Source organism: Poecilia reticulata, chromosome 3, assembly GCF_904066995.2.
Source record: "Poecilia reticulata chromosome 3, P_reticulata-male-v2, whole genome shotgun sequence".
Taxonomy (NCBI): domain Eukaryota; kingdom Metazoa; phylum Chordata; class Actinopteri; order Cyprinodontiformes; family Poeciliidae; genus Poecilia; species Poecilia reticulata.
Window position 1 is genome coordinate 2,263,387 of NC_088832.1, and position 25,071 is coordinate 2,288,457.

Here is a 25,071-nt window from a genome sequence, read left to right on the forward strand (position 1 = left end):
TGAACTGATGTAGGATTGATGGATATCAGATGGAGAAAATGAGACTGTTGAGAGCAAATATGTGACATTGAAATGACATGATGTTGTATGGCATTTGCAAAGACTTTACTTACCATACCATACCATACCAACTTTATTTATAAAGCACTTTAAAACAACCACAGCTGATACAAAGTGCTGTACATTAAAACACAGCATAATAAAAAAAAATAAAAACTCTTACAGTTTAAAAACAAAAACATACACTCTAAAACTAGATCCCGCAGGAGTTAAAAGCCAAGTAAAATAAATGGGTTTTAAGACGAACTTTAAAAGTTGTGTAACTTGTGTAACAAGTTACAGTTCAGTGGCCAGTTTTTCACAACTCCATTATCACAGAAATTCACGCAAAATCAACAAGTCCCTGCATTTTTTCGTGCAAATGAGTAATTGTGTATTTATTACAAATTTTCTGCAAAAAATTGTCAAAAACATTGGGTCAAAGTGACTGCTAACTCCCACCAGTATTAGTTGCTTCTATCACGCTGGTGCCTCAGCTTCACTTGATGCGAAGTTATAGTCCATGGTCATTCACATAGTCAGTAACAACAATCGAGCTAAATACCTTTTTGTGTCAGTTTTGTTTGCTTTTCTCTCTCATGTTTTCTTCAATAAGTACATCTCAAAAGGGGTTTGATGAGAAATGAAGTATAGAAAAAAATTCTTGCAAAATGTCTGAAGTAGCACCAAAAAAAATGCAAAAAAGAAAAAAAGAAAAAATTCAAAAGAAAATCACAAACAAAAAATTTTGAAATTCAGGAGGGACAGTATTATGGAGTTACTTCTCTTTTCCAGCCATTGTAAGCTTCACCATGTTGCTAACTCTATGTGTAAGGCCACTGAAACTGAAATACATTGATAAGTAAACAATGACATTCATATTTCCGATATTAACCAGTAATTAGACTTGTGGGATTGGTTTTTATGGACTTAAAAAAAAACAACTAGTTTCTCATGTTCTATGCTACATACACTTTCTTGGAGAGTCGTTTCATTAATGCTGCATGCTCTGTACCTCGGAAGGGACACATTTAATTAAAAACACAAAATCTGACTTTCTAAAGTTGGTAAAAACAATTATGGAACAACAACAATAGTGTAGCATTATTAGCTTTCTTACACCCAGAAGGCTGCAAACAATTACATACATAAATTCTAATATGTGCCTGTGAGCAGTAATAAAATGCTGCTGTTTTAGCCATAGTTAGCCCGTGTTACTGCACCAACAGCTTTTCCCACCACGTCCAGCTCAACTGTGCACCATGCAGCAGTTTCATGAAACTCACAAAGCTCTCATCAATATTCTTCATGTTTCTTGTACTATTGCGCAGAAGGACGTGAGCGCACTCCTTGTTGATTTCTCAGGTGCCTCTTTTTGATTGGTTGCTTACACGTCCTGCTGTAGGAGATCCACAGAGGTGATTGGCATGCAAAACCAGATGCTTTTTATCATAGGATGAATAACCCAAGTGGGCAGTCATATTAAGCATTGATACCGCGTAAAAAGAAATATGTCGTAAAAATTGCTGCAACAGCAGATAAAATGTTTCCTAGTTGGAATAGAAAAAAAGATCCCAGCTTGAGCAAGGTTGTGTTAAAATATGATGAAAAGCAGCAATACAAGCAACAATAAAAAACTTTTGTCTTATTCTTGTGTTTACCAAAAGTTTAAAATGTAGGTTTAAAAAACAAAATAGCTGGGACGATACTCTGTTGCTATTGCCTCATGAAGCCCTCAGTTTCCTGACAGAAAAGGTTTGGATTGTAACCACCCCCCTCCCCCGGTACATCTTCAACATGAGTGTCTTTTTTTCAGTGGAAGATTCAAAATCTGTACATCATCAACACAACTGCAGCTGAAGCATCACAGAATTGATACTAAATGAACATTACTTCATCTCACACTATCCTATGCAGACACTCTCCCACCTCGTCATGCACGGTGCTTGAAACTGAAACACATGATGTCACTTACGTCATTTATAATTAATTCAAATAATATTTATCGGACCATCTGGAAGCCATCAGAGCATTCATTCACAATCAGTCACAAGAACTTTTAATATAAAAAATGCTAAAGCCAAACTTGAAGTTCAGATGAAGTACCATCCATCCATCCATCCATCCATCCATCCATCCATCCATCCATCCATCCATCCATCCATCCATCCATCCATCCATCCATCCATCCATTTTCTTACACCCTTGTCCCTTCGTGGGGTCAGGAGGGTTGCTGGTGACTATCTCCAGCTAACGTTCCGGGCGAGAGGCGGGGTCACCCTGGACAGGTCGCCAGTCTGTCACAGGGCCAGATGAAGTACCCTAACAGAAAAATACCTTCAGTGCACAATTATCTGCTTCAGTTGTCTCTCTTTGTGCAACTGCAGACTTACAAACTTTTTCTGAGTAAATGAAAAACAGAATGTACAGTACAACCAAGAACACAACATTTTATATACAACAAAGGGTAATATTACTGACAAGTAAAAGTTGTTACCTCAGGATGCAAAGTTTTCTAAAATAATATTTCATATTTTTATCTAAGTTTTTCTTCAAGGACAGCTGCAACTTGGAATTCTCAGGTATTCGTATTAGTTCTGGAATTTTATGTAGAACTCAGGCACAGTCAGGGAAAAGATAATGTAACACTGGCTAACAACAGATGGCCTAATTAGAGCTAGGTGCTAAAAGAAACAAGAAGTCCAGAAAACTGCAAAACAGCCGAAACACAGTTCATTTTACAACCTGCCTTTGATTCATAATAACTGAAACGCTGATCGACATATTTGATGCATATTTGATGGTGAATATTCTTCATGATTTTGATGAGGGCTTTTGACAAAATTTGTTTCATAATTGCTTACTGTATGACGTTTTTATGATGTGAAGCATTTTGAACTGCTTTGTTGCTCAAATATGCAATACAAATAAACTCGACTCATGACAGTCCAGCACTACACATATTCAGTTGATCAATCAGTACAGTCGATAGCCAATATTTCAGTGCAGACACCACATGGGCATGCAGGCTGTGAGGACGAATATCGAGTCCAAGAAAAAGTGGTCCAGATCAAACTTGGGATGACATGAGGATTGTTGCAGATGTTGCCTGTCTTCTTTAGATCTGTCATGGAGAGAGCAATTTTCTCTGTAAGCCGTCTACTGTGAAATCAGGATCTAAGCCACAACCTCAGAAAACTGAAGAAAATGAAAGAAAAGACTGCTTTTGTACTCAGGATGACAAGTTTGGCCTGAGCACATGGACTTCTCTCTATAGCGAGGCGATTTGTCCAGGGAGTGTCAAAGCAAACAGTCAGCCACAGACAGTTTTTAACCTTAAGTATATGTTATTATCTCAGATAGAAGGCATTTGTAAAGGTGTTCAATAGGTTATATAAATAACTCAAATGATATTTTAATGGCATAAACAAATGGCAAAGGGACTAAAGTTCATAAAGCTGCAAAACATCCTTTCTCCTTTCTGCTCAGTTCCAAACCAAAAGCTCTTTAAGTTACAGAATAGCAATCTGACTGAATGCTGAAAAAGACTAATGCTGTGTTCAAGTTGTGCTAAAGGAACTTAGTCTATCGGCAAAACTATCCTAGCCTGAAATAGAATCCCAATGCTTCAAATAGAAATTTATATGAATATATGTACTTACTCCTAAAATTGTGAGCATTTCTTTTTAACATAATTATCTTTACTGCTTTTTCTTGAGTATATTTAAGAGGCAACAGTAAATATTGCAGAGAGAAAAGGGGTACATTAGGTAATTTACAATAACTAGTTTGGTAATTATTGAATTTTTTTTAGATCATCAACAGTTAAGTGTCAGAAAAAATTGCAATATTGTGATACTCTTTTTGACAATATCAACCCTTGGCTAAAATACAATAATCAACAACAAAGATCTGAGTCGTAAACAATTAAAAAGCAGGAGAAAAAAAAATAATGCAGAAAAACTTGATTGCTTAGACAAGCTTCCCTCTTGACCTGGCAAAACACACACACACACACATTCTCGCACACACATGGGTACTCATTACTGAACGCTTCCAACTCCACAGATCGATAACAACAGGCCACATTTTCTGCCTGGATAATGACATATTTAATGAGCCTTCTATCTTTTGCTCTAATTTCCTGTCTTTTCATCATAGCCATTGTCCCGAGCCTGAGGAAGAGTTCATCAAAGGCATCATGGCATCATGGATGCATTTAAATGAACATAAAGAAGAAAGCACGTGTGAGGCTCCCTGAATAAGTGTAAATTGGTGTGTGTGTGCGTGTGTGTGTGAGTGTGTGCGTGCGTGTGCGTGTGTGTGTGTGTGTGTGTGTGTGTGTGTGTGTGTGCGTGTGTGTGTATTGTCAAATAGTATTTCTGGGTCAGTTGTGCCAGAAGACTGAGGGTCAGGAAGGGAAAAACTGATTATTCTGTTGTCACTGTCATTAAATCAATACCTTCCTGCTTGAACACACTCAAACGTATGCACACACACGCCCACGCACGCACACGCACACCCCCCCACACACACACCTTCTCACATTCATATCAGATGCACTTTACAAACGACACCACTTTTCCATATCCAGACCGTATTTCCCTTGGACTCCCTCAATTACAGAATGCACTTCCATGCACATAACGTTTGGGCTCAGGACCTCCTGAGGGTGCTAGTGGGCATGGTTGATTGACCCTGCCTCACCAATCTGCCCAGCTCTCTGCCAGAAAATCAACCAATTAAAAGATGCAAGCACCACAGCAGCAAGAGGGGCCGGGGAGTGACGGGGGTCTGAGGGGGGCGTTAACAGAAGCTGCTACGCTGAATTTGGAAGCAGCTGCAAAGTTCCAAGCTGAATATGCAGGACTACCAAGCTCTTTCTGCTGGGATGTTCCGGGTTCATAAACTTAATACTGAAGCACTTTTCAAACATTTTAAAGGAAAGTTTGCAAACTTTTTCAACATCACACTTTGGAGATAAAAACAATACAAATGAACAATTCTCCGTTACATTTTACCATAATTAATAATATATGGAGGTAGTATTCTATATTGTACAGAAGTGATAAGGTAGATTAAAATACCGTATTTTCCGCACTATAAGGCGCACCTAAAAACCTTCAATTTCCTCAAAAGCCGACAGTGCGCCTTATAATCCGGTGCGCCTTATATATGAACCAATATTGAGCCACAACAGGTCTAGCAACTACGGTAAGCAGCCACTGACTTCATTTTCGCCCCTAGAAGAAGAAGCGCGCAGTGCATGCTGGGATAGTTGTCAGAACGCTGGTTTGTTAATAAAGTCTGACTGACCTATCTACCTACCGACCTGATAATCAGGTCGTCTGCAGGTCACTTTAGCACCATGTTCTCCATGAACATGCTGTGCGCGAACCGAGAAGGGTGACCATCATCCGGCCACGCACCGGCCCAGTCGCGGAAGGCTCTCCTCGCCGACCCGAGTCTGACTGTTTTGTTGACATTTTTTATGTCAACAAAGTGGCTTTAGATGTTCATCCAGGGTGCTTCGACTAGATTAGAGTTACCAAGGGACCAGCCCCTATACATTTAAAGCCGGGGGGGGTCAGGGGAAGAGAGACAGAGACTGCGGCTGCAGCGTGTCGGTTGGTCTGTGTTACCCAGAAAGCAGTTGGGCACAATATCGCAACACCAACACCGTGAGTGAAACAATGACTGGGGCAGACTACTATATAAGGTACCCGGGACCACTTCTTTGTTATTACATATCCACATTTGTGTCCCGTATAGATTCAATATGTGACAGGTGGAAACCCTAACTGTAGCGTCTATTCTATGCGCCTTATAATGCGCTGCACCTTATATATGAATAAAGTTTTAAAATAGGCCATTCATTGAAGGTGCGCCTTATAATCCGGCGTGCCTTATAGTGCGGAAAATATGGTAGTAAAATAAAAAATTATACACCTGATTGGTCTAAAAACAAAATTAATTTAACAAAACAATCCCCAATTTCAAAAAAATGTTTATATCACACAAAATATGAGACAACCTTTATTTCGATTAAACAGATCAAAAAGTCATTGAGCCATTAAATTAATTTAATTTGAACTACATAAACAAATTGTATTAAGGTACATGACATTCCTGCTCAAATTAAATTCTTTAACACAATATAAAAAGAAAATTACAGTTAAAAGTCAAATGTTAAAAATGGCATTTAGCAAATAGAAATAATTTTGGTAATTCTAACTGACATAAAACAAGTTTTTCTGATTTAACTGCCGACAGTGAGAAGTAAATGTGTCTGTGTCTTATTAGGCATATAAAATATCTGTTTTCACCCGTAAATCACATTTTCAAAATGTAGGTTTTTAATCAAACATATTGCACCTTATCATAAAACGGTGCTGTCTGAATATCAAGCACTTTTAATCGATGACTTTATATAGAATTCAATCTCTACCTTGAAAACACCCAAAAGAAATTCAAGCATTTCCAAGGATTTCAAGAGTCAATAATTTTCTCATTTATAAAACCAAACGTTTTAGTTGTTTTAAGTTACAACAATGTTGACTATTGTTTTACTTTTAAAAGATTGATTTGATATTCGGATTAAAAACAAAACATTTAGCAGCATTTAGCAGCTCATTAGGAGAGTTGCTATTTCTGATCTTCTGAAGCTCTGCAATGTATTTAGTGTTAAAAATATTTTCTCCTTTACAGATTTATTCTGCTGTTAAATATTTCTGAACATCAATTAAATGTTAAAATTGGATAAAGAAAAACTGATAAAATGTCTTCAATTAATGAATTCATTCGGGAAACTGTAATCGCCCTTTCTGAGTTATGACTGAACTCCATTTTTTTTTCTTTTTTTTTTTAGAAAACAGAGCTGAATTTCACAAGTCAAAGCCAGGCCTGGTTATAATCTGACCTGTAGATATAAGAAATATTCTAACTAAAACCTCGGTGGTGGCTAAAGGATCAGAGTCCCTGACACTCAGCCCACGTTCAGAGTGTCATGGACTGGAAGGCCACTCAAACAAGCAACGGAAAAGCACATCACAGTTCTAAAATACCCACAGATCTAAAGATCTGTTTTTCCATAATCACTATCCTTACATTTGTAGAAAAATCAAGAAAAGCTTTTGTAAGCATCAGAACTCCACTCCAATTATAAAGTCTCTGGTGTTAGCATCACGTTCTGCTACTCTTCCTGAAATATGGTGTAGTAAAGAAGTAATATTTTATGGAAACACTGAAACAATGTCTCAAGACATAGACAAAAACTTTTCAGTTTGGGTGCGAATAAAAACATAGCTTAAGGACAACAAAGTCAGTGTTTCAGAACAGCCTTCACAAAGTCCTGATCTCGTTCCTTGAAAAACATAGTGGACAGAACATAGAAGGTTGGTGCATGCAAGGCAGCCAAGCCAACCTGACTCAGTTTTTCCATGAAGAAATACATTTAGTAAGACTATTATCAAATCTAACAACCTGCATATGAAATTCAGAATTTTAATCAACCATATTTCTACTGCTAACTGTAAGTCTCATCACCACCGACTGTAAGTGTTTATCTCAGCTCTTACTCACATATGTTGGGAAAACTCAGGTGCCTCGTCGTTCACGTTGGCCATTCTAATTCGTACCGTTGTCGTTCCCGTCCGGGGGACCTCTCCCTTGTCAATTGCCATGACGACAAACTCGTACAGGTGATTGGGTCTCTCGTAGTCCAGAGGTCCCGCTGGGAAGATGGTCCCGTGAGGGGAAATGATAAAATCTGGACTCAGGGTGTAATAGGTCAGGTCGGCATTCGGTCCGGAGTCGCAGTCGTTGGCGGACACTAAGAGATGGGGAACAGAAGAAGGAGTTAGAGAATGAAAAAACATCACAGTTAGAGCTCAACTAAACTGTTTCATCATTACAAATGTCCCACAGATTGCAGTTCCTCAGACTGCACTTCCTCTATCCTAAATTCACAGAATAGAGGTGATTAAAGAAAAAGTAAAAGACTTTGAACAGCAAGCTGAACTGAATGACATGAGCTGTGGTAGAAAAAACCCTGGAAATCAAATAATTGGGTTGATTTCCTTTTTTTGGTCTTTTTTACAGTTCTTTTGGTTTTCGACATGATGATGCTGAAAAAAACTGAAAAAAAAATCAAGGAAATCTACAGTGTATTACGCAAGCATGCTAATGATAGAAAAGAAGTTATGCTTCTACTTTCTAGAATAGTACAAAGTGTTATTTGCACAGCAAGCATTGAAAACACTGTCATTTTGCAACATTTCTGCCCGTGCTGCTCACATTGGGAATCCATGGAGCCCGGACCCGCTTGTCCGCAAATTGATTGCCTTGCTAAAACAGAAAATTCCACCAGGGATTTGAATAAGCATATTTTTACACTAACAAGAACATTTCCCCATCAAAAGCTCAATTCTCCAATTCACCTTACATTGCATTTAGCTCATGTGCCCGTACAAACAATGTACACACCCACACACACAAACACACACACACACACGCACGTACACACATATATGAATAATACATGTGCGAGCACTCACACATAACGAAGAAACAACAGCTAACAAAGTGGAATTCTTCATTGCCATGAAGCCTTAGGGGATTTTAAACAGCATCAATTGAATAGTTTGAGGGTAGTTAATTGAACAAAAGCAGGCAAAACTAATTTTTACAGTTTATAAAAGGGAGGTTTTTGAGGTTGCCGTTTATTCACCTCATTTGTTATAATCCATTATTTTGTCTTATTTTGTGCAGACTGCATCAATTGATTTTTTTTCTCTTCGTTTTACAGGAATGTGAACAATAATTAAAACTTTTGCAGAGTGTGGCCTTCGTTTTTAATTTCTCCATCCATCAATCAACTGCGATAAAGTCACTATAAAAGAGAGGAGTAGGAGTGTGTGTAACCTTAGGTTTGATACAGAAGAAGAACCATTTTCTTAAAACATACCTACAAACTTCCAATAAGAAGAGCTGCTGTTTTTGGGTTAGGGGTTTGGTCTAGTATTGAGGCATGAACCGAGTTCGGGTTAGGTTTAGGTTTAGATATGTACTGGTAATGCTTAGGTTAGGATTAGGGGTTAGGCTATAGAAATAAATGAAAAAAGAATGGAAGTCAATGAAAGAAAGAGAGAACAAGGTGAACTGACAGAGGAGTGACATTTTTGATTAGTTCCTGTTCTAACTGATGTTCCGGAACACTCACTAGCGAGGGTCACTCAGTGATTCTAGGACCCTTGACTTTCACAAGGAAGTGCAATCCGTGGGACGGGGCCGTCCCTGGCCCCTTAATGTTGTGAGGAGAGAATGCCTCTTCATTTACAAGACTTGTTTTCTTTATCCTGGCCGTCCTGATGAAAGAGAGAGCCTGGGTTTTCTATGCTGATATTAAGGGGAATTTGCTACAAAACAACTGTTACTGGAAGAGAGAGCTGTGGTTGAAGATCTGTGAGACAATCCAGGGTCGAGAACAGTCCACCGTGTTCTTTCAGGGCCGACTGAAAGAACAAATACCTACACTGTAAAAAAAAAAAAAAAAAAAAAAACTCTCAAATTTACAATAAAATATCGGCACCTGTGGTTGTCAGAATTTTATCATTTTTATACGGTAAAATTCCAACAGCAATAGTTGCTGGTACTATACTGTAAGTTAGAGATATTTTCTCATAGTGTACACGTCTCTGCCTTGGTGACGCTGTAATTTTGCAGCATGCTGCCAGTGTGTGATCCCTGGACAGGAGAGACTAAAGCCTTCTGCCACCCAGGTGGGACTGTTTATAAAGTGAGATCCAAGGTCCCTGAATGTACAAGATACTCCTTTTCCTTCTTTCTCCCCTTCCCCGTCCAAAATCCCACAAAGAGTTGAGGAAATGATCTGAAAAATATTTGAAAAAGTCTTACAGTTCTTGGAGCTTGGAATGGTTGAATAATCAGTGCACAAAGGTTTCTTTATTGTTGTAAGAATTAGATTAACTTTATTTTTTTTGCTGGTTGTGAGTGTGTTGGGAATGTTTCTTGCCAGGTACGACCTGTAAATGTGGATTAGGTTGAATCGTAATAAATGCATTCTTTGATGCAAGATGTAGTTTTGCACTGACAAATGTACAGACTCCTTTTGAATGTCTTATAAACTGATCGTTTAAGGTGTGAGGAGAATCATTCATATCACACTGAAAATTAGATGATTGATGTATGATGATTTTTCCCCTCCATCAGTACTCTTAAAAAAAAAAACACACCTTAAATTTTTTTGAAAACTTGCAACGTATTTCAAATGAATGCTTTTTCAATTTTCAAAAAAATGTTTTGTGAAGAACCACATGTTTTTAAAAAAGGAGTCAAATAAGATGTTACCTTGTCTCATGTCCTAATGTATGAAAATAGTACTATTTCTTAAACATACATAACTGACAGAGGTTGTGTATTGAAATAGAAAATATTAAATCATTGGGAGAAAAGTCCGAGCCAGCCTGTGAGAGATCACGTTTTAAAATACATCATTTAGTCAGTTTCCTTATGACATAAAAGATGAGTTTTAAATTTGCCAAAGGAACAGAGAGAAAACGGTTAGAAGAATAAGGTATGCAAACACTTGAGCCTGCATTTGCGTTATATCTCATCTTCACATCACCAACGATGAATCTCACTAAGAAGAAACATTGGGATGCACAGTTTAAAGGATACCAAGTCAAGCCGGAAATGTCGGTGTCTTCTTCACGCGTTTTCTCTAATGTGAGAAATTAAAACTAAAGTCCGAGTTAGGAGTTGGACAAAACGCATTTGTGTGTTTACTCTGCAGTGTCCGCTTGCTTAAAATGACTGACAGGTTTGTGAAGTGCAGCTGAAATGCAGCAGCTATTCTGCTGGTAAGTGATGAACTACCTCTCATGCATTGATAGGTGAAAAATGAACGGTAATAGTAGTGTCTGCCCTGAGTCTAACTGCATGCAGCAGCCAGCCACATGGCACACGAGTCAATATTTAATTTACTAAGTACAGATTTCTACTCCTCAGAGCACCGTTTGAACATTTATCAGAAAACCTTTTGGAATCTTGCATCAGAATTGTTGAGTTAAATCACTATAAAGGAGCCTGGAGGCCACTATGCACTGATGAGCCACAACAGTGAACGCCTCTCACTGGTTCCCAGCCTTGGTCCTTGGGGTGAACTGTCCTACATGATGTAAAGAGACTTCACGCTCCATCACACTTGATTTAAAAATAAAGATCAGTCCAACACATTACAATAAGTTCTACAAACTTAAATCAAGCATGTTGATTGTGAAACATCTGAAGCAACGTGATCTCTGAAGGTTTGGGACATACTGGATCAGACATCATGTGACTCTGGGGTGACACACATGCTCCGTTCCTGTGCACTGAGTCAGGAATATCGTGACTATCATAATAAGTAGGAGGTTAGTTCTGCTAGCTTGACTCTAAGAGCCTTAACATGCACCTGTGTAGGTCGGCGAGTTTTAGTTCAGGTAGCACTAAAATAAGGTGATCTAAACACCTACATTCTGACAGATCACCTGTAGAGCAGGTGTTTAAGTCAGCTAACCACCGGCCACTTACTAATGATCAAAAAATAAACATCAAGTAAATGTTCTGTTTTGTGGGAGAATTTTAGCTTTTTGTTGTTGATGTTGGTGAAACACCTGAAAGTATCTCAGCTCTTTCGGCTAGTTTAGCTGCTGTTAGTTGGTTGCCACAGCAGCGGATCTGAGTGTGGAACAAAGTCAACACAGAGAGTGCGAGTAAAAAGCAGTACATCAGTGATTTTTAAGTTGTTTTCTCACCTGTTTTTCTGTGTTATTTTTCCTCTGTGTTATTTTTCCTGCAGTGCGCCACAACATATTTCAGTTGTGGCGCACTGCAAACGCTGTAATTTCCAAGTTTCACAAATGGACAGAAACTGAACTAATTGCCTTATTTGCTCGTAGAACTTGGCAACAATCATATCAATCATCAAATAGGATAAAATGTTTCATAAAGCATGGGAGCCATAGCAGTTATGGAAAATGAAATAATTAGAAAAAAAATTGTTTAACCCTCTGTTGCATTTTGACAGACACCAAACTATAGATACATATTTTAAAATCCACAAATACTTGAAAAGTCCCTCAACGAACATTGATAACTATAAATATTAAGACTTCAAACACCAAATATATCTTAATTTGAATTCATGCGCGCAGTGGAAACTGTCTTAGTGATGTAGTGGAAGTGAAAATCTGTGATCTTATTATTTCTGCTCTTGTGGTTTCAGCCAATCTGTGAAAGGGAAAATTAACAGGAATACTGGATGCTTTGCGGACTCCAGCCAATAGTGTAGCATTGAACCTACATATTTCAGCTTCCAAAGCCGTTTTTTCCTCATATTTTAGATATGTTCCAGGCAAAAACCCACAAACTGACGGATTTTCTGTGAATAATTTGGGGTCATGTTACGCAGAAATATCCATAAATCCACATACATTTGAGGGTTCACTGGATTGAGGTTGCTCAGTGTTGGGCTGTTCAGTTTTAGACGTAGGATCAGAATAGAACAAATCTAATTGTATTAAATGGAGATTTTCTTAAAATATTAAAACTTTCAAACTGTAAAAAAAATATATTCAAATGTACTTATTTCAACAATTAAAGTCTAACCATACTGCTTTCACATTTGCTTTCTTCCTGTTTGCACATCATCCTCTCCCAAACCAGTATTCACGTGTGTGTGCACAGGAGCACAGGAGGGGGGGAATCTCTCTCCTTCTCTGTGCCCCTGTTGATGGCACCAAACTGCGCCTCCTACATCACACATCTCACAAACCCATCCACCAATTTACTCCCTCACTCACACACCATTATGTTACACCTAAGGACTATTTTATACATGCAGATCCTACAAACTAACAACATTTCACCTTTAAGTCTTAAGAAGTTCTGGACCATGGCCTCCTTTGAAGTGGGTGAAGAGTTTATTAAGTCACTGCACTCAACTGGGGACAAATATAGCCTTTTGCTGGAAGTTAGTGAAGTGGAATAAAAAAGGGTTTATTTACGCAATATCAAAAGCACAGCCCTGAGTTTTATTCATATTTTAGCAATTATTGTTTTGCTATTATCCACTCCTAAAATTCCTTGACAATACAGCATGAAAAAAAAAGATTTTAGAGAAAACTCTTAGATATTTTAAATAGAAGGATTAAATGTCAAGAAAACAAACCAACAAAACCACTGCAAACTCACCCAAACGGCCTTACTTTTATGTAATGGCCTGATTAAAGTATGAAGATGATGACGCTGAAGAGGGTGATGATAATACCTTTGAGCAAAAGCAGATGTAAAAACAGCTGACATGAGTCCAACACTCAGAGTTTCAGCCTGTAGTCAAGTATAATGAGCATTTCCAGTGAGGGGTCCAAACTGTCATTATAGTCAACCATAGGCTGCAGAAATTTGCTTTATTGTCATTAATTATTCTTTATTCACAATGTTGTCATTCAGCTACACTTTCATTACTAGAGAAATTAATAATGTGTGTTAGAGAAAATGTGTGTTAATTAGAGAAATGTGTGTAAATTAAACACACATTTAATTTAAAAAATGTGTGATGTTTTTAAGTTGTCCAGGTGAAAGGGAAATGCTTGGTAAACAACAACAACAAAAAATAAACAAAAATGCTGCAATGTTTTGTAAAAGTAGATAAGAATATCTTGATTACTTTCATCAGTTTTGGCCATAATTTTTTTAGACATGTCAGAAAATGCCACTGCTTGACCACTGCAGCATGTAGTCAATGGTATTAGCTTATTTAAAGACTGTTTGCAATTTAATAAAAAAAAAAGATTTTATTCAGAACTGTTACACAACCATCAGCCTTTACATCCCAGATTTTTGGTCTCTATATTTCCTTTGTGACCCTTTGGGGAAGGGTGTCCAAAGGGTGGCCCAGCGGCTGCTTGAGGGCCACAAAATATTTTAGTTTGAACCTTGACTACAAAAGAATAAAAATAAAAAAATGCACAAAGTTGGTTTTCCAGCTCAAAGTTAGAGTTTTAAAACATTTCTAAAAGAAAATAATCTTGCAAAGAAATTTTCAAAGCCTTTCAAAACAGATACAGTTTAAAAGTGAAAGGTACAACACAAAGGACTCGTCTTTTATCAACCATGTTTTTCACGTTAATTGAAGGTCATAGTGAATAGGACAGCAAACATTCAGGGATTTTTTTTTTTTTTTTTTTTACTGGAGCAGATTTTGGTACATCCATTTGCTAAACTCATATAAATAAAGCTAGATGCTTTTTGAAGTCCAAGCGACCAATATTCCGTTTATTATGCTGAGAATAGACAAATGAACAAAAAAATCAAGATGACGGCAGTAGGAAACAATCAGCATTTAGGACGTTGTGCAAATTTATGTTTAGATATACAATGATTTCCAGCTCCCTTTTCTACAGATCAGACTTCTTTATTTGCAGCATTGCAGCATGTAGTCAATGCCACTGCCACACAAAAACCCAGCACCGAGCCAGTAATAACATTGCTTAGTCATCCACTATGCATTGACAAAAGCACACTCACCTTAACATGCTAGATGCTTGAAACTGAAAATGTTGACACTGCAATACTTTTGGTTAATTTTACTAATAATTATCTATAAACCTCTCACAAAGCAAAAAAAAAAAAAAGTATTTACTGAAGTGTTAAGTAAAAAAAAAAAAAAACAGTGATCCCAGTGAACATGCAGTATTCAGAACTAGAGTGCATGGTGAAGTGTCACTTGCCAAAACTTCATCAAAATCAGAAATTCCAATTTTACTGTTAATTAGATCTCTATTTCCTCTAGTTTAGATAAACTGCAAAAATACTCTCATAACACAATAGCAGCATTTTTTGTTGTTTTTGTTTTTTAATGTTAGCTAACAGATCAAACTTCTTAGAATATTCACAACCCATCATTCCACTTAATATTAAACACTCCTGTGCTATGAATTTTAATAAAAACACAGGATGTGACTCATTAGGTTTATTTGTGAAACCATGATGTAAACCCAAATAATTGTTTGATTTTAGCCCCTATTTAGCCTATGTAACTGCACCCGCATATCTTCATTTATTTACTATCTACCAACAACAAAATATTGCTCCATAAAACTAAGAGGTTTTTTTAAAGTCCATTTTAAGTTGTATAATATCACAAAGTATGACATATCATAACAGCAAGTAACAAAAGCATCCACGTCCAAACATTGGACAAAACTCCATATCCACAAATTTAATCTTACATGGACTGATCCCAAATAAAAGTTGGAACTTAAGGTTCTCGCACAGTAACTAAGCCTGTCCCAATAACAAATAAATCAATTAATTGCATGATAAATTAAAATGAGCACAATAATTTTCATTTGCATGTTTGTGTAGTCTGCTTAATCTTTTAAGTGATGATGCCTTGTAATGTAATTGAAGATGCTGCAAATGTTTTTTCTGCTGCTGTGCTGAAAAACCAACAGGTTTTTCAGCACAGCAGCAGCAGCACATTCACATTGTTCCTGTTTACCCAGTCTGAGCCTATGATTAATATGTTTTGAAGGGCAATTTAGTTTAGAGACTTCATAAATCATTTTATTTATAGTTTATGTTGTTGCTTTTTTTGTTTTGTTTGGTTTATTTGTTATGGATATTTAAAATGTCTCCCAATTCCATGTTAAATGTTATTTGAAACTTAAAGGTTATTGATTTTTGAGAGAGTGTGCTTGCATTATTATGCCAGTTGAAAATGGATTCAAAACAACAATATTACCGTGCATCACAATAATTTCTGGGACAATTTATTTTCAGCAAAATTCGTTATCATGACATTTACCTTCATCCGTTTTAAGTGGCACATTTCTAGGTCTTACAGGTTAGATTTATGATAATCGCTCTACCCTTAAGACCTTAAAAAGTGGTTCTACTGCAAGAAAAACTGCCCCGGATTTAGCTTTTAGCAACTATACCCACAAAGATCTAAAGCCGCAGTTGAACAGATCCAGCAGAATATTGGCAGAGCCACAGACAGAAACACTCTCAGACTCTGCACAAAAAACATCCTTCCTATTTCAGAATATAACCTGTCTGCCACGGGCCTCACATTTGTCAGGAATATTTCCATGTGAAAAGGAGAAACAAGGAATAATGTTTTCATAATGCGGATATTCTGTTGTCAAACGCCTGCTCTTTATTTTACACTTTAATGCTAAACTTTTTGCTCTTCAAGCTGAATAGCTAGTGGCATTTTTAATTCAGAGATGACAGGTTTAATCCCCAACTCTGGCACCGCTCAATTATTTATTCCAAGCCCACCTAAATATAAGTGTCTGTTAAATTTGTAAGACTCTATTTTAGATGTCAACTAGTCTTTCACTTTTTGACAGTGTTTAGTCCAGGCATCGTTTATACACTAACAAACAATTTTGACAACATTTAGACATATTCCCTAACACTTTCATGCCCTGTGGAAAGAAATGTAAATAAATTCCCAGAACCACTATCTCCCACGGATTAGCATCAGATTAAAGTTTAGATCTGAATAGATATTTGCACTTCATATAGGTGTTCCTTAAGGCACCAACAACTTTATTGTGAGGGGAAAAAACGTAGCAGGAAATATGTACAAGAGCTGCACATAAACTGTGTTAAATGTGCAGAGAACTGAAACAGGGAGTGCAATCAGTGATGGGAGAGAGAATGGGTTTTATGGGTTTTAGGTCTTTCTGAAAGTCTCACCTTGCAACAAAGAGGTTGCCGTTGTGACCGTCTCCGGAACGCCGTCTTTGCTGTAAATCGACTGCAGAAATTCTGGAACGCAGTCATTCTCATCAACGATGACAACTCGCACCTGGCAAAGAAAAAAATAAGATCTTAGGTCCAGTTATGGTAAAAATATATGTTAACCATTTCTACTTTCACAAAAACAAAAACAGCACATAACATCAGGAGGAAGACTTTTCAAGTTACTAGTTTAATTGGTATATTTAGTTGGGTTTTTTATGTTTATATTAAAAGTTTACTTTGAACAATATTTACATGTACCGATATGATAATATCTGTATCAGTCTCGATATTGGGAAAAAAAATTGTAGATTGGGTACCAGTGACAATGTGCCCAATCAATAAGGCAGATCTACTCAGTGTAATTCTATGTTTTCTGCCACGAGTAACACCATGCTTTATTATTTATTTTACATTATATTTAGAATTTCTAATTGCACTTTCTGGGGAAAAAAATAGCAGAAAATGAACCTAAACTAGGTAGAAGTCCACTAGAACTTTGATCCTGAATAGAAGAGTGTAAAAACTGAGGCAAGGCATGAAAGCTGTTGAATCTTGGTGGACAGGCAGCCTTTACTTCTAGGCATAGAACAGCATACCAGCATGTGAAAAGGCAGTATGTTCACCTTCCTAACCCATCATATCCAAGGGAGCAAGCAAAAGACACAGGGTGAATTTCAGGTCAGTGACCTCATTCAGGGTGTGTCATACCTCCTTTCAGGAAGTTTTGCTAAACCAGGACAGATCAACAATTTATGGATTACAACGTTCTCATCCCTGCCAAATCCTGGCTGACATGGATTTGGACAAGTGGGCTCCGTGAATCACCTTACATTGAAAAAGGCACAAATTAATATGGGATTTTCTACAATGAGTCCCCAATATGATCTGAAATAGTCTTACTCATGCTGTGCTGTGTGCTTTATGCAGGCTGGTTTGTTATATAAAAATGTTTTTAAAGTGAGGAATGGCTGCTGTAGCTACATGTCCTGGACCAAATCTGGTTCCAACACCAGACAAGTAGAGTGACTTTTAGCCTACCTGTGATCAGCAATTTGAATATTACAGTTGAAAACTATTATTATTATTAGATAAAAATGACATCTGCACAGTAGTGATAGATGAAATTAGGATGTATAAGCCGAACCTTCTTGTTAGATTTCTGTGACTACATGTTAGAAACTTCCATTTGCCTTTCCAAATAGAAAGTTGTTTTCTCATCATTTCTCATTAGTGGAATATTGAAAACATTTTGTGCACATTTGTAATGAAAATGCAACTACTGATCCTATTAGAAATATTTAAACTGAGGACAACAATACTCTATATTTTGAAATAATATTCTGCTACTGCATACCCATACCTGCCTGGGCAATCTCACATATTAAAGGTCACATTATTACAGCATTAGGACATTTTCCAGTCGGGAATTACCTCTGCAAAATTGTTTTGTTTTTTTTACATCCAGAGTTTTTGAAATAATCTAAATTAACCCTATCCATAACCAAAACGGGAGCCTCCTCCTCCTCCTCCTCCTCCTCCTCCTCCTCCTCCTCCTCCTCCTCCTCCTCCTCCTCCTCCTCCTCCTCCTCCTCCTCCTCCTCCTCCTCAGGGAGGGATCTGCTGTACTTCAGTAGGTCAGTACAGTTCCTCTGAAGCCTCGAGCTAACAAAAGACACATGTGTAAAGATGACTTTATAATGTGGAAGAGACTGTGCTGTGCTGACACACTGTAATGTCGCTCTGTTCATTAGGGACATGAAGGCCAACAAAGGCTACTCCAGCAGATGTTGACTGCTTGCCCAGAGTATACAGGAGCAGACAGTAGAGACTGGAGCTGGCAGAAAGCTTCGGTGACCCCTAACCATTGTCTTTTCTTCCTCATAAACACACCAAAGTATGACCGAGCACTTTGACACACACATACTGTACGCACGCCGTGAGTGTTTTGAAAGTACAGCTGGTATTAGGTCTGGGTAGGTAAGATGAAATTCTGTAATATCAGTTAATCCTTCAGCAAAGATCAGCTTCAAAGCAACAGACGGAAAGGAAATAAATTGTGACCATGTCAGCTCCCTGAGGTGATTGGTGTGCATGTGCATGTCACTGTCAATCTGCTGAGGTGTGTGTGTGTGTGGGGGTGTGTGTGTGTGTGTGTGTGCGTGCGTGCGTGCGTGTGTGCACGTGGGTGGGGAGCATATAAGTAGTGAAAGGGATGCAGAGATACACATCCATGTGCTTACGTGATTATTTCCTTAAAAACAAACCCACGTGTTTCATTGAGTTTGATGATTAAAACTAAGCCATGGAGCTGAGCAAATGTCACTCAGATGGAGAGTTAAAACCAGATATTTTAAAACTACATAATAAAGTTTTTTTTCTCACTGACATTGAAGTAATATCATTGTTTTCTCTTTTAGGTCAGTTGGAACTGCCAAACTTATCTTTTTTTTTTTATTTCTTTACTAAAAGCTAATGAATAAACTGCTTAATGTACAGTCAGAATTCATGTGCAAACTAAATCATCCAGGTAATTTTACGAATAAAGATAGATGGGTGAGGTGAGATGTACCAGAGATATGAATTTGATCAGCAACACAGCATTATAAAAGTACACTACTAGGACTGACTGAAAGTGTTGCTAAACACCAAAGACAAATGTTGCTTCCACACCTTTATTTCAAGATGTAAGAAATTCTGATTGCTTGTACCTGTTTGTACCCTGTTTGTATTGCAATAGCTGCTTAGCATGTTTTTTTTGTTTGTATTTGCTCTTTACTTTTTTCATTTTCTCTAAAATAAATTCTCACTTGTTCATAAATATTGATCAGTTTAATAAGCTGAGCTGGATAAAACCCACTTGACCTGCACTGCAAAAACTGAAATCTTAGTAAGATTAAATATCTTAAATTAAGGAGATTTTTCTTGTTTTCTTTCTGTCAAGATAATTTTTCTCACCAAGAGGGATTTATGTTAGAATATTTTTCTTATTTTAAGTGTTTTTGTACTTAATTATCTCAGTAAGATATAAAAGCTTAATGTTAAGAAAATATTACTTATTATGAGTAAATATGTGCTAGAATCTAGAATATCAATATTTACCAATCAAACTTCAAGTCTAGAACTTATTTTATATAAGTAAAAATTTCTTATTTCAAGCACAGAAAGCGAAATCACATACTTAATTAAATGTATTCAGATAATTAAAACAGACTATCTCCAAATGGAATCCTTTGTGTTATAGTCAATGAAAAATTAAAAAAACCCCATGAACTTATATTCTTGTATAAGTTGGCAGAGTGTACAGGAAATTATAATTTAATATTTAAACGATTGACATTTAACACAACAATTTCAGAAACAATATCAGTTTATATATCAAGATAATTCTTGGCATGTTTCCATCTGCTAAGGACCTTCTTAATTTGATCTTCTTGATGCAACCTCTTACTGACATGTCATGAAATTTCTATTGATGTGTGATTTGAAATGGCTGGTATTCCACACAATGAGATTAGAATCAACAATATTGATTAGCTCAATGTCATGATAAATATTTTAACTTTTGGTTTATATTTCAAATTCTTACTTTATAAGTTACTAATATTAGTTTGAACAATATTTTATTCATCATGTTTGTAACCCCTTTTATGACATCATACAATCCACATGGGAAAGCGCCCAAAATGTCAGTGAGATAGTATTAATGTTCGATACAACAGATTTTCTCTCCGATCCAATACCGAGTAAAATTTAAGGTGGTATTGGCAATACAGATCCCATACTTTGTGCAAAAGACAATTAATTTGTTTCTTAATTAAATAAAAAATAAATGTAATCCATATCTTGGCTTCATAAAAAGAACACAATGTACTCTGATGCACAGTGGCGCAAAAAGTGGGTATGCAGGGTATGCAACGCATAGGGGCGCAGCACCAGAGGGGGCGCCAAAACCCCGTCTGGAGGGGGCGGCGTGCCGATGATTGTTTTTCCATACACTTCGGCGCGTGTAACGCTCCTTCACCTCGCGCACATAACGAGGTAAATGTAGCGAGTTTTACCCTTCACGTATCGTCGCCTGGGGGGAGGGGGGGGGGGGGGGGGGGGGGGGGGGGAAGAGAGAGTGCGTCGCTCCTTCACCCTGACGATCCTTCCCTCGGGAGGTTGGGTGGTGGGGGGCGCCGATCTATGTTTTCGCATCCACCTGAATAATGTGTAGTTGCGCCACTGCTGATGCACTCATTTTAAACTCAGAAGTACATTGAGAACAATCTCGTTTACTATAAGCTATTTTAATTCAGCAGAAATATACAAAACATATGAAAATGGAGTTGCAAACTAAAAAAAAGAAAATTAGTAAAGTAATAACCCTACTAAACACATCCTTGTTTAATTATTAAAACTACTATAAAATGACAGCTGAAATGGCTCCATGTCACTTTTTTAATAATCTGTCAACATGTTCATTTCTGAGTGAGTGAGCGTCAGCAGCACGCTGCGCTTGGGCATTACGTCCTTACACATTACATACTCACCAGGCGGAAGAAAAAGTAGTTCCCATTAACAACGTTTCATTTCGGCAAGATCTCAATAATTTAGTTACTTTCTAACTTGCTCTTGTTAATCTACATTATCTCAAATTACTAAAGTGTTGAAAGTATTGATCCTTGGATCTGACAATAGATTTTAAAGAATTAAGTTCTGGTATCGGAAGAATCGATATTTCAGTATCAATCCGCACATCACTAACGGCAACGCCAGAGATCATTTAACTGCCCTGATTAACCGTTAATTCAGTTGTAACAGCCTAACTAAGCTTTTATCTACTGTACTTTTATAAGATTTTCTTTTGGCAAATTCTCTAATCTCGGTTGGACATGAATGAAGATGGAGGACTTTTTTACGTGTATAGACCCTACAGCTGCTGTACTCAGAGGTAAGTTTAAAGTTGTCTGTCTTTCTAAGATAAGCTAACTGAAGCTAGTTAGCATGTCGTGATATGCCAATTTTCATCCGCGGTTAAAGAGCCGCTCTTGTGAATATGAGCTTTGAACAGTTATTAACCACAATAGCTGTGGCTTAAAAATATCGACACGAGTCTTGGTAGCTTCCGTTTTTTAACATAGCTAAGGTGGCTTCTCATTCGTAGCTTATGATTCGAGAAATGGTTAAAGAGCAATTCCGCCTAGTATTTCACTAACTGAGGGTGTTTGATGTGCTGTAATTTAAAAACTTAAATGCAATGAGACTAAAGCCTAGGTTAGATATTCCACACTGTTACCAGGATATTTTAAACACTATTTTTGATTTGTGAATTTAAGTAGTCCTAGTTTGATTTAATTAAAATAACTTTCTTGCCATCTTGAATTCATGTAATATTGTAATTGAGCACATAAACTAAAATAAGACTTGTTTTATTTTTCAAGTAAACCAAACTGTTGCCATGGTGAAGCCTATGCCAGACACATCTCCTATCACGTATTGCACCATCTACAAGAAACTTTGGGAATTGCAAGTGACGGCATCCTTCACATTCTTGAGGTAAGAAATTTATGATACTGATTCATCATTACACTGATTAGTCCCTAAAACGTGGTTTGTTTTGTGACTGTTTTTCTGTCTGTGCTCCAATTAGCAGATGACCCAACAACTTCAAACAAGACCACTTTTCAGCTCTGTGGTGATCGTGAAACCAACTTTCTACTGGCCATTGGAACCAGGCCTGCCCTGATCTTCTGAAAGGAGGACATCATAGCTACTACACCTTTCAGCATCCGTGTGTGTGGCCACTCCTCTCTGTGCTGCTGACAGACGTCTTGAGAACGCTGTCCGTAACTGAGGCAAGACTTCCACATATAAAAGGCTATGGCTTATTGGAAGAAGTTCATTGCGGGGGAAGCTCCTATTGTTGACATCTAATCCCAAGATTTTTTTTTGCTTTGGACAATTTGGTTTGCTTGACTCTTAGTGCAGCAGATGTGTCAGATCTTCATTGTTCTGTCATTTTACAGGATTGTTTCAGAATCAGATGCCCATCCAGACTTTAAATTCTGACCAGTAGTCATGTTTTATTGTGTTTATGTGAAACTTAAACGTAATAAAGATGTTAAAAGTAATTGAACTTATGTCTTCATTTCAGCAAGCCAATAACATCTCTAGTTCCAGTATTCACAGGATCAATGTTTAGATGTTTGTCTTAGCATAATAACCTTGAGTAAAGCTGTGACAAAATATATATTTTAATCCTATGCAACAATAAAAATAAACTAGATTTAGGTATACACTGCAAAAAGTCCCCTTTCAAAAACAAGAAAAAAAAAGTACAAAAATAGGGTATAATTTTCTTAAAATAAGAAAAATTATCTGCCAACAGAACAAGAAAATTTATCTTGTCAAGATTTTCCAAAACAAGAAAAAATATCTAACCAAGATAAACCTACAAATATCTTAAAATTAGTGTATTTGTACTTAAAACAAGCCAATTTTACTAATACAAATAGAATATATGAGATTTATTTTCTTAATACATAGAACAATTTTCTTAAAATAAGAAAATTTTACGCTATTTTAAGAAATTCAGTGTCAAGTAACATTTTCTTTACTTGAGATAATTTTTCTTAAAATAAGATAATATATCTTACTCGTATAAGTAAAATTGGCTTGTTTTAAGTAAAAATACACTAATTTTAAGATATTGTAGGTTTATCTTGGTAAGATATTTTTTCTTGTTTTAGAAAATCTTGACAAGATAAATTTTCTTGTTCTGTTGGCAGATAATTTTTCTTATTTTAAGAAAATTATACCCTATTTTTGTACTTTTTTTTCTTGTTTTTGAAAGGGGACTTTTTGCAGTGTGCTCAGTTCTGCTGTTACTGCGGCAACAGGAGAAAACTTTATTCTCCACCTATCGTCCTAGTCCCCCTCACTGATGGAGGAAGAAAAGCTTGAAATAACCTCAGAGACCAGAGAGCTGCGACATTTTGACAACAACCAGCTGCATGTGCCTGTAGACCTGTTGCTATGGAGCAGTGTGTGCTCAAATTACCTGTTGTTGTTTTCTTAGGAGTTCATAGTAACAAGTCTTGTACAATGAATGCAATGTAATGCATGCAAAATGGAAAACGTGTTTAATTCTAACTTACGGGCATCATGTAGGTTTTTAATGTAAATTAAATTGAATAACTGAATAACTTCATGAGATCTGGAGTTATTGAAAAAACATCAATTGCAGGATACTGAGATTCCAGTGTCCTGCATCTTTTTGTGTGTTTTCACCCCTGATAATCCGGTAGACTCGGCTCAATTGGGAACCAAAGTTACAACCTTTGTTCCATTTCCAGCTGCTGTGGTTCACTTTCCCACTGCACTGTGTCAAACAAACCAAACCCTTTGCAAAACCTGTTCCCCTCCCCACCTGTGGTGGCGTTGTGTCAAGAAGCACTGGAGAAAACAACACACAAACCTCTGAAGAAAAGATGAGCGCAACTTCCTTCTTTATAAAATGTAAACAAAATGGATTTTTGTGTCAGATTTTAGTGGTTGGAGGATTTCTCTTTTCTGTCTTTAGTAAAAACTAAACCACCAGCCATTACTAGATGTTTGTTTTTGTTGTATTTGCCCAGAATGCCCTGCACTGTAGTTCAATTCCTGCTTTTGGAACAGTCTCCAGTCCGCTTGGCATTCACATATGCATTCAAACCACACCAGAGTTCACTTCAACCAAACCCAGACCAAGGTTTGTATGCAAACCAGCATTCAATTGCACATTCACACTTCCCCACACGAACCGGACTTTCTACAGGAAAACAAACTAGTTAGACTAAACAGCACTGGTGTGAATGCACTATTGGACGTGTTCCTAATCCAACACACGTGTATCAAAAGGGTGAATTGGCTCCTCAGCATGCAGTCAAGCTCTCCAGACTTCTCCAGAGTCCTGCTAATGACCTGAATGTTTGATTAGGGCGTGGTGACGCAGAAAGACATCTAAAAGTTGCAGTAGCTCTCAAGGCTGGAGTTGAAGACCCCTAGTTTACAGCCCGATTCAATGTCACATAGGAAGAGAAGAGGTCTGTTTGTACTGTGCGCATACATATTGGGCTTCAGCTCTACATTCTGAGGGCATCTGCTCCTTCATGACCTCCAGGTTGTCCATTTTGCTCCAGCTATGATGTTTATGAAACAGTGCAGGCGATAGGACTAGGTTGCATATCG

The 25,071-nt window shown here is 37.3% G+C and overlaps 1 protein-coding gene and 1 long non-coding RNA gene across 2 annotated transcripts in view; one reads left to right on the forward strand and one right to left on the reverse strand.

Annotated features, from left to right (window-relative positions):
- Window positions 1-25,071, reverse strand: part of LOC103462246 (neural-cadherin) — a 353,789-nt gene that overhangs the window by 200,585 nt on the left and 128,133 nt on the right. Inside the window, exons 5-6 of the mRNA XM_008404906.3 lie at window positions 16,813-16,924; window positions 7,621-7,870 (exon numbers count right to left, since the gene is read on the reverse strand). Coding sequence (XP_008403128.2) covers window positions 7,621-7,870; window positions 16,813-16,924 — 362 coding nt within the window. The remainder of the gene's footprint in view (window positions 1-7,620; window positions 7,871-16,812; window positions 16,925-25,071) is intronic.
- Window positions 21,094-22,973, forward strand: LOC145551033 (uncharacterized). The gene is made up of 3 exons (XR_014086789.1): window positions 21,094-21,793; window positions 22,284-22,398; window positions 22,493-22,973. It is a non-coding gene; the product is annotated as an uncharacterized LOC145551033 (long non-coding RNA).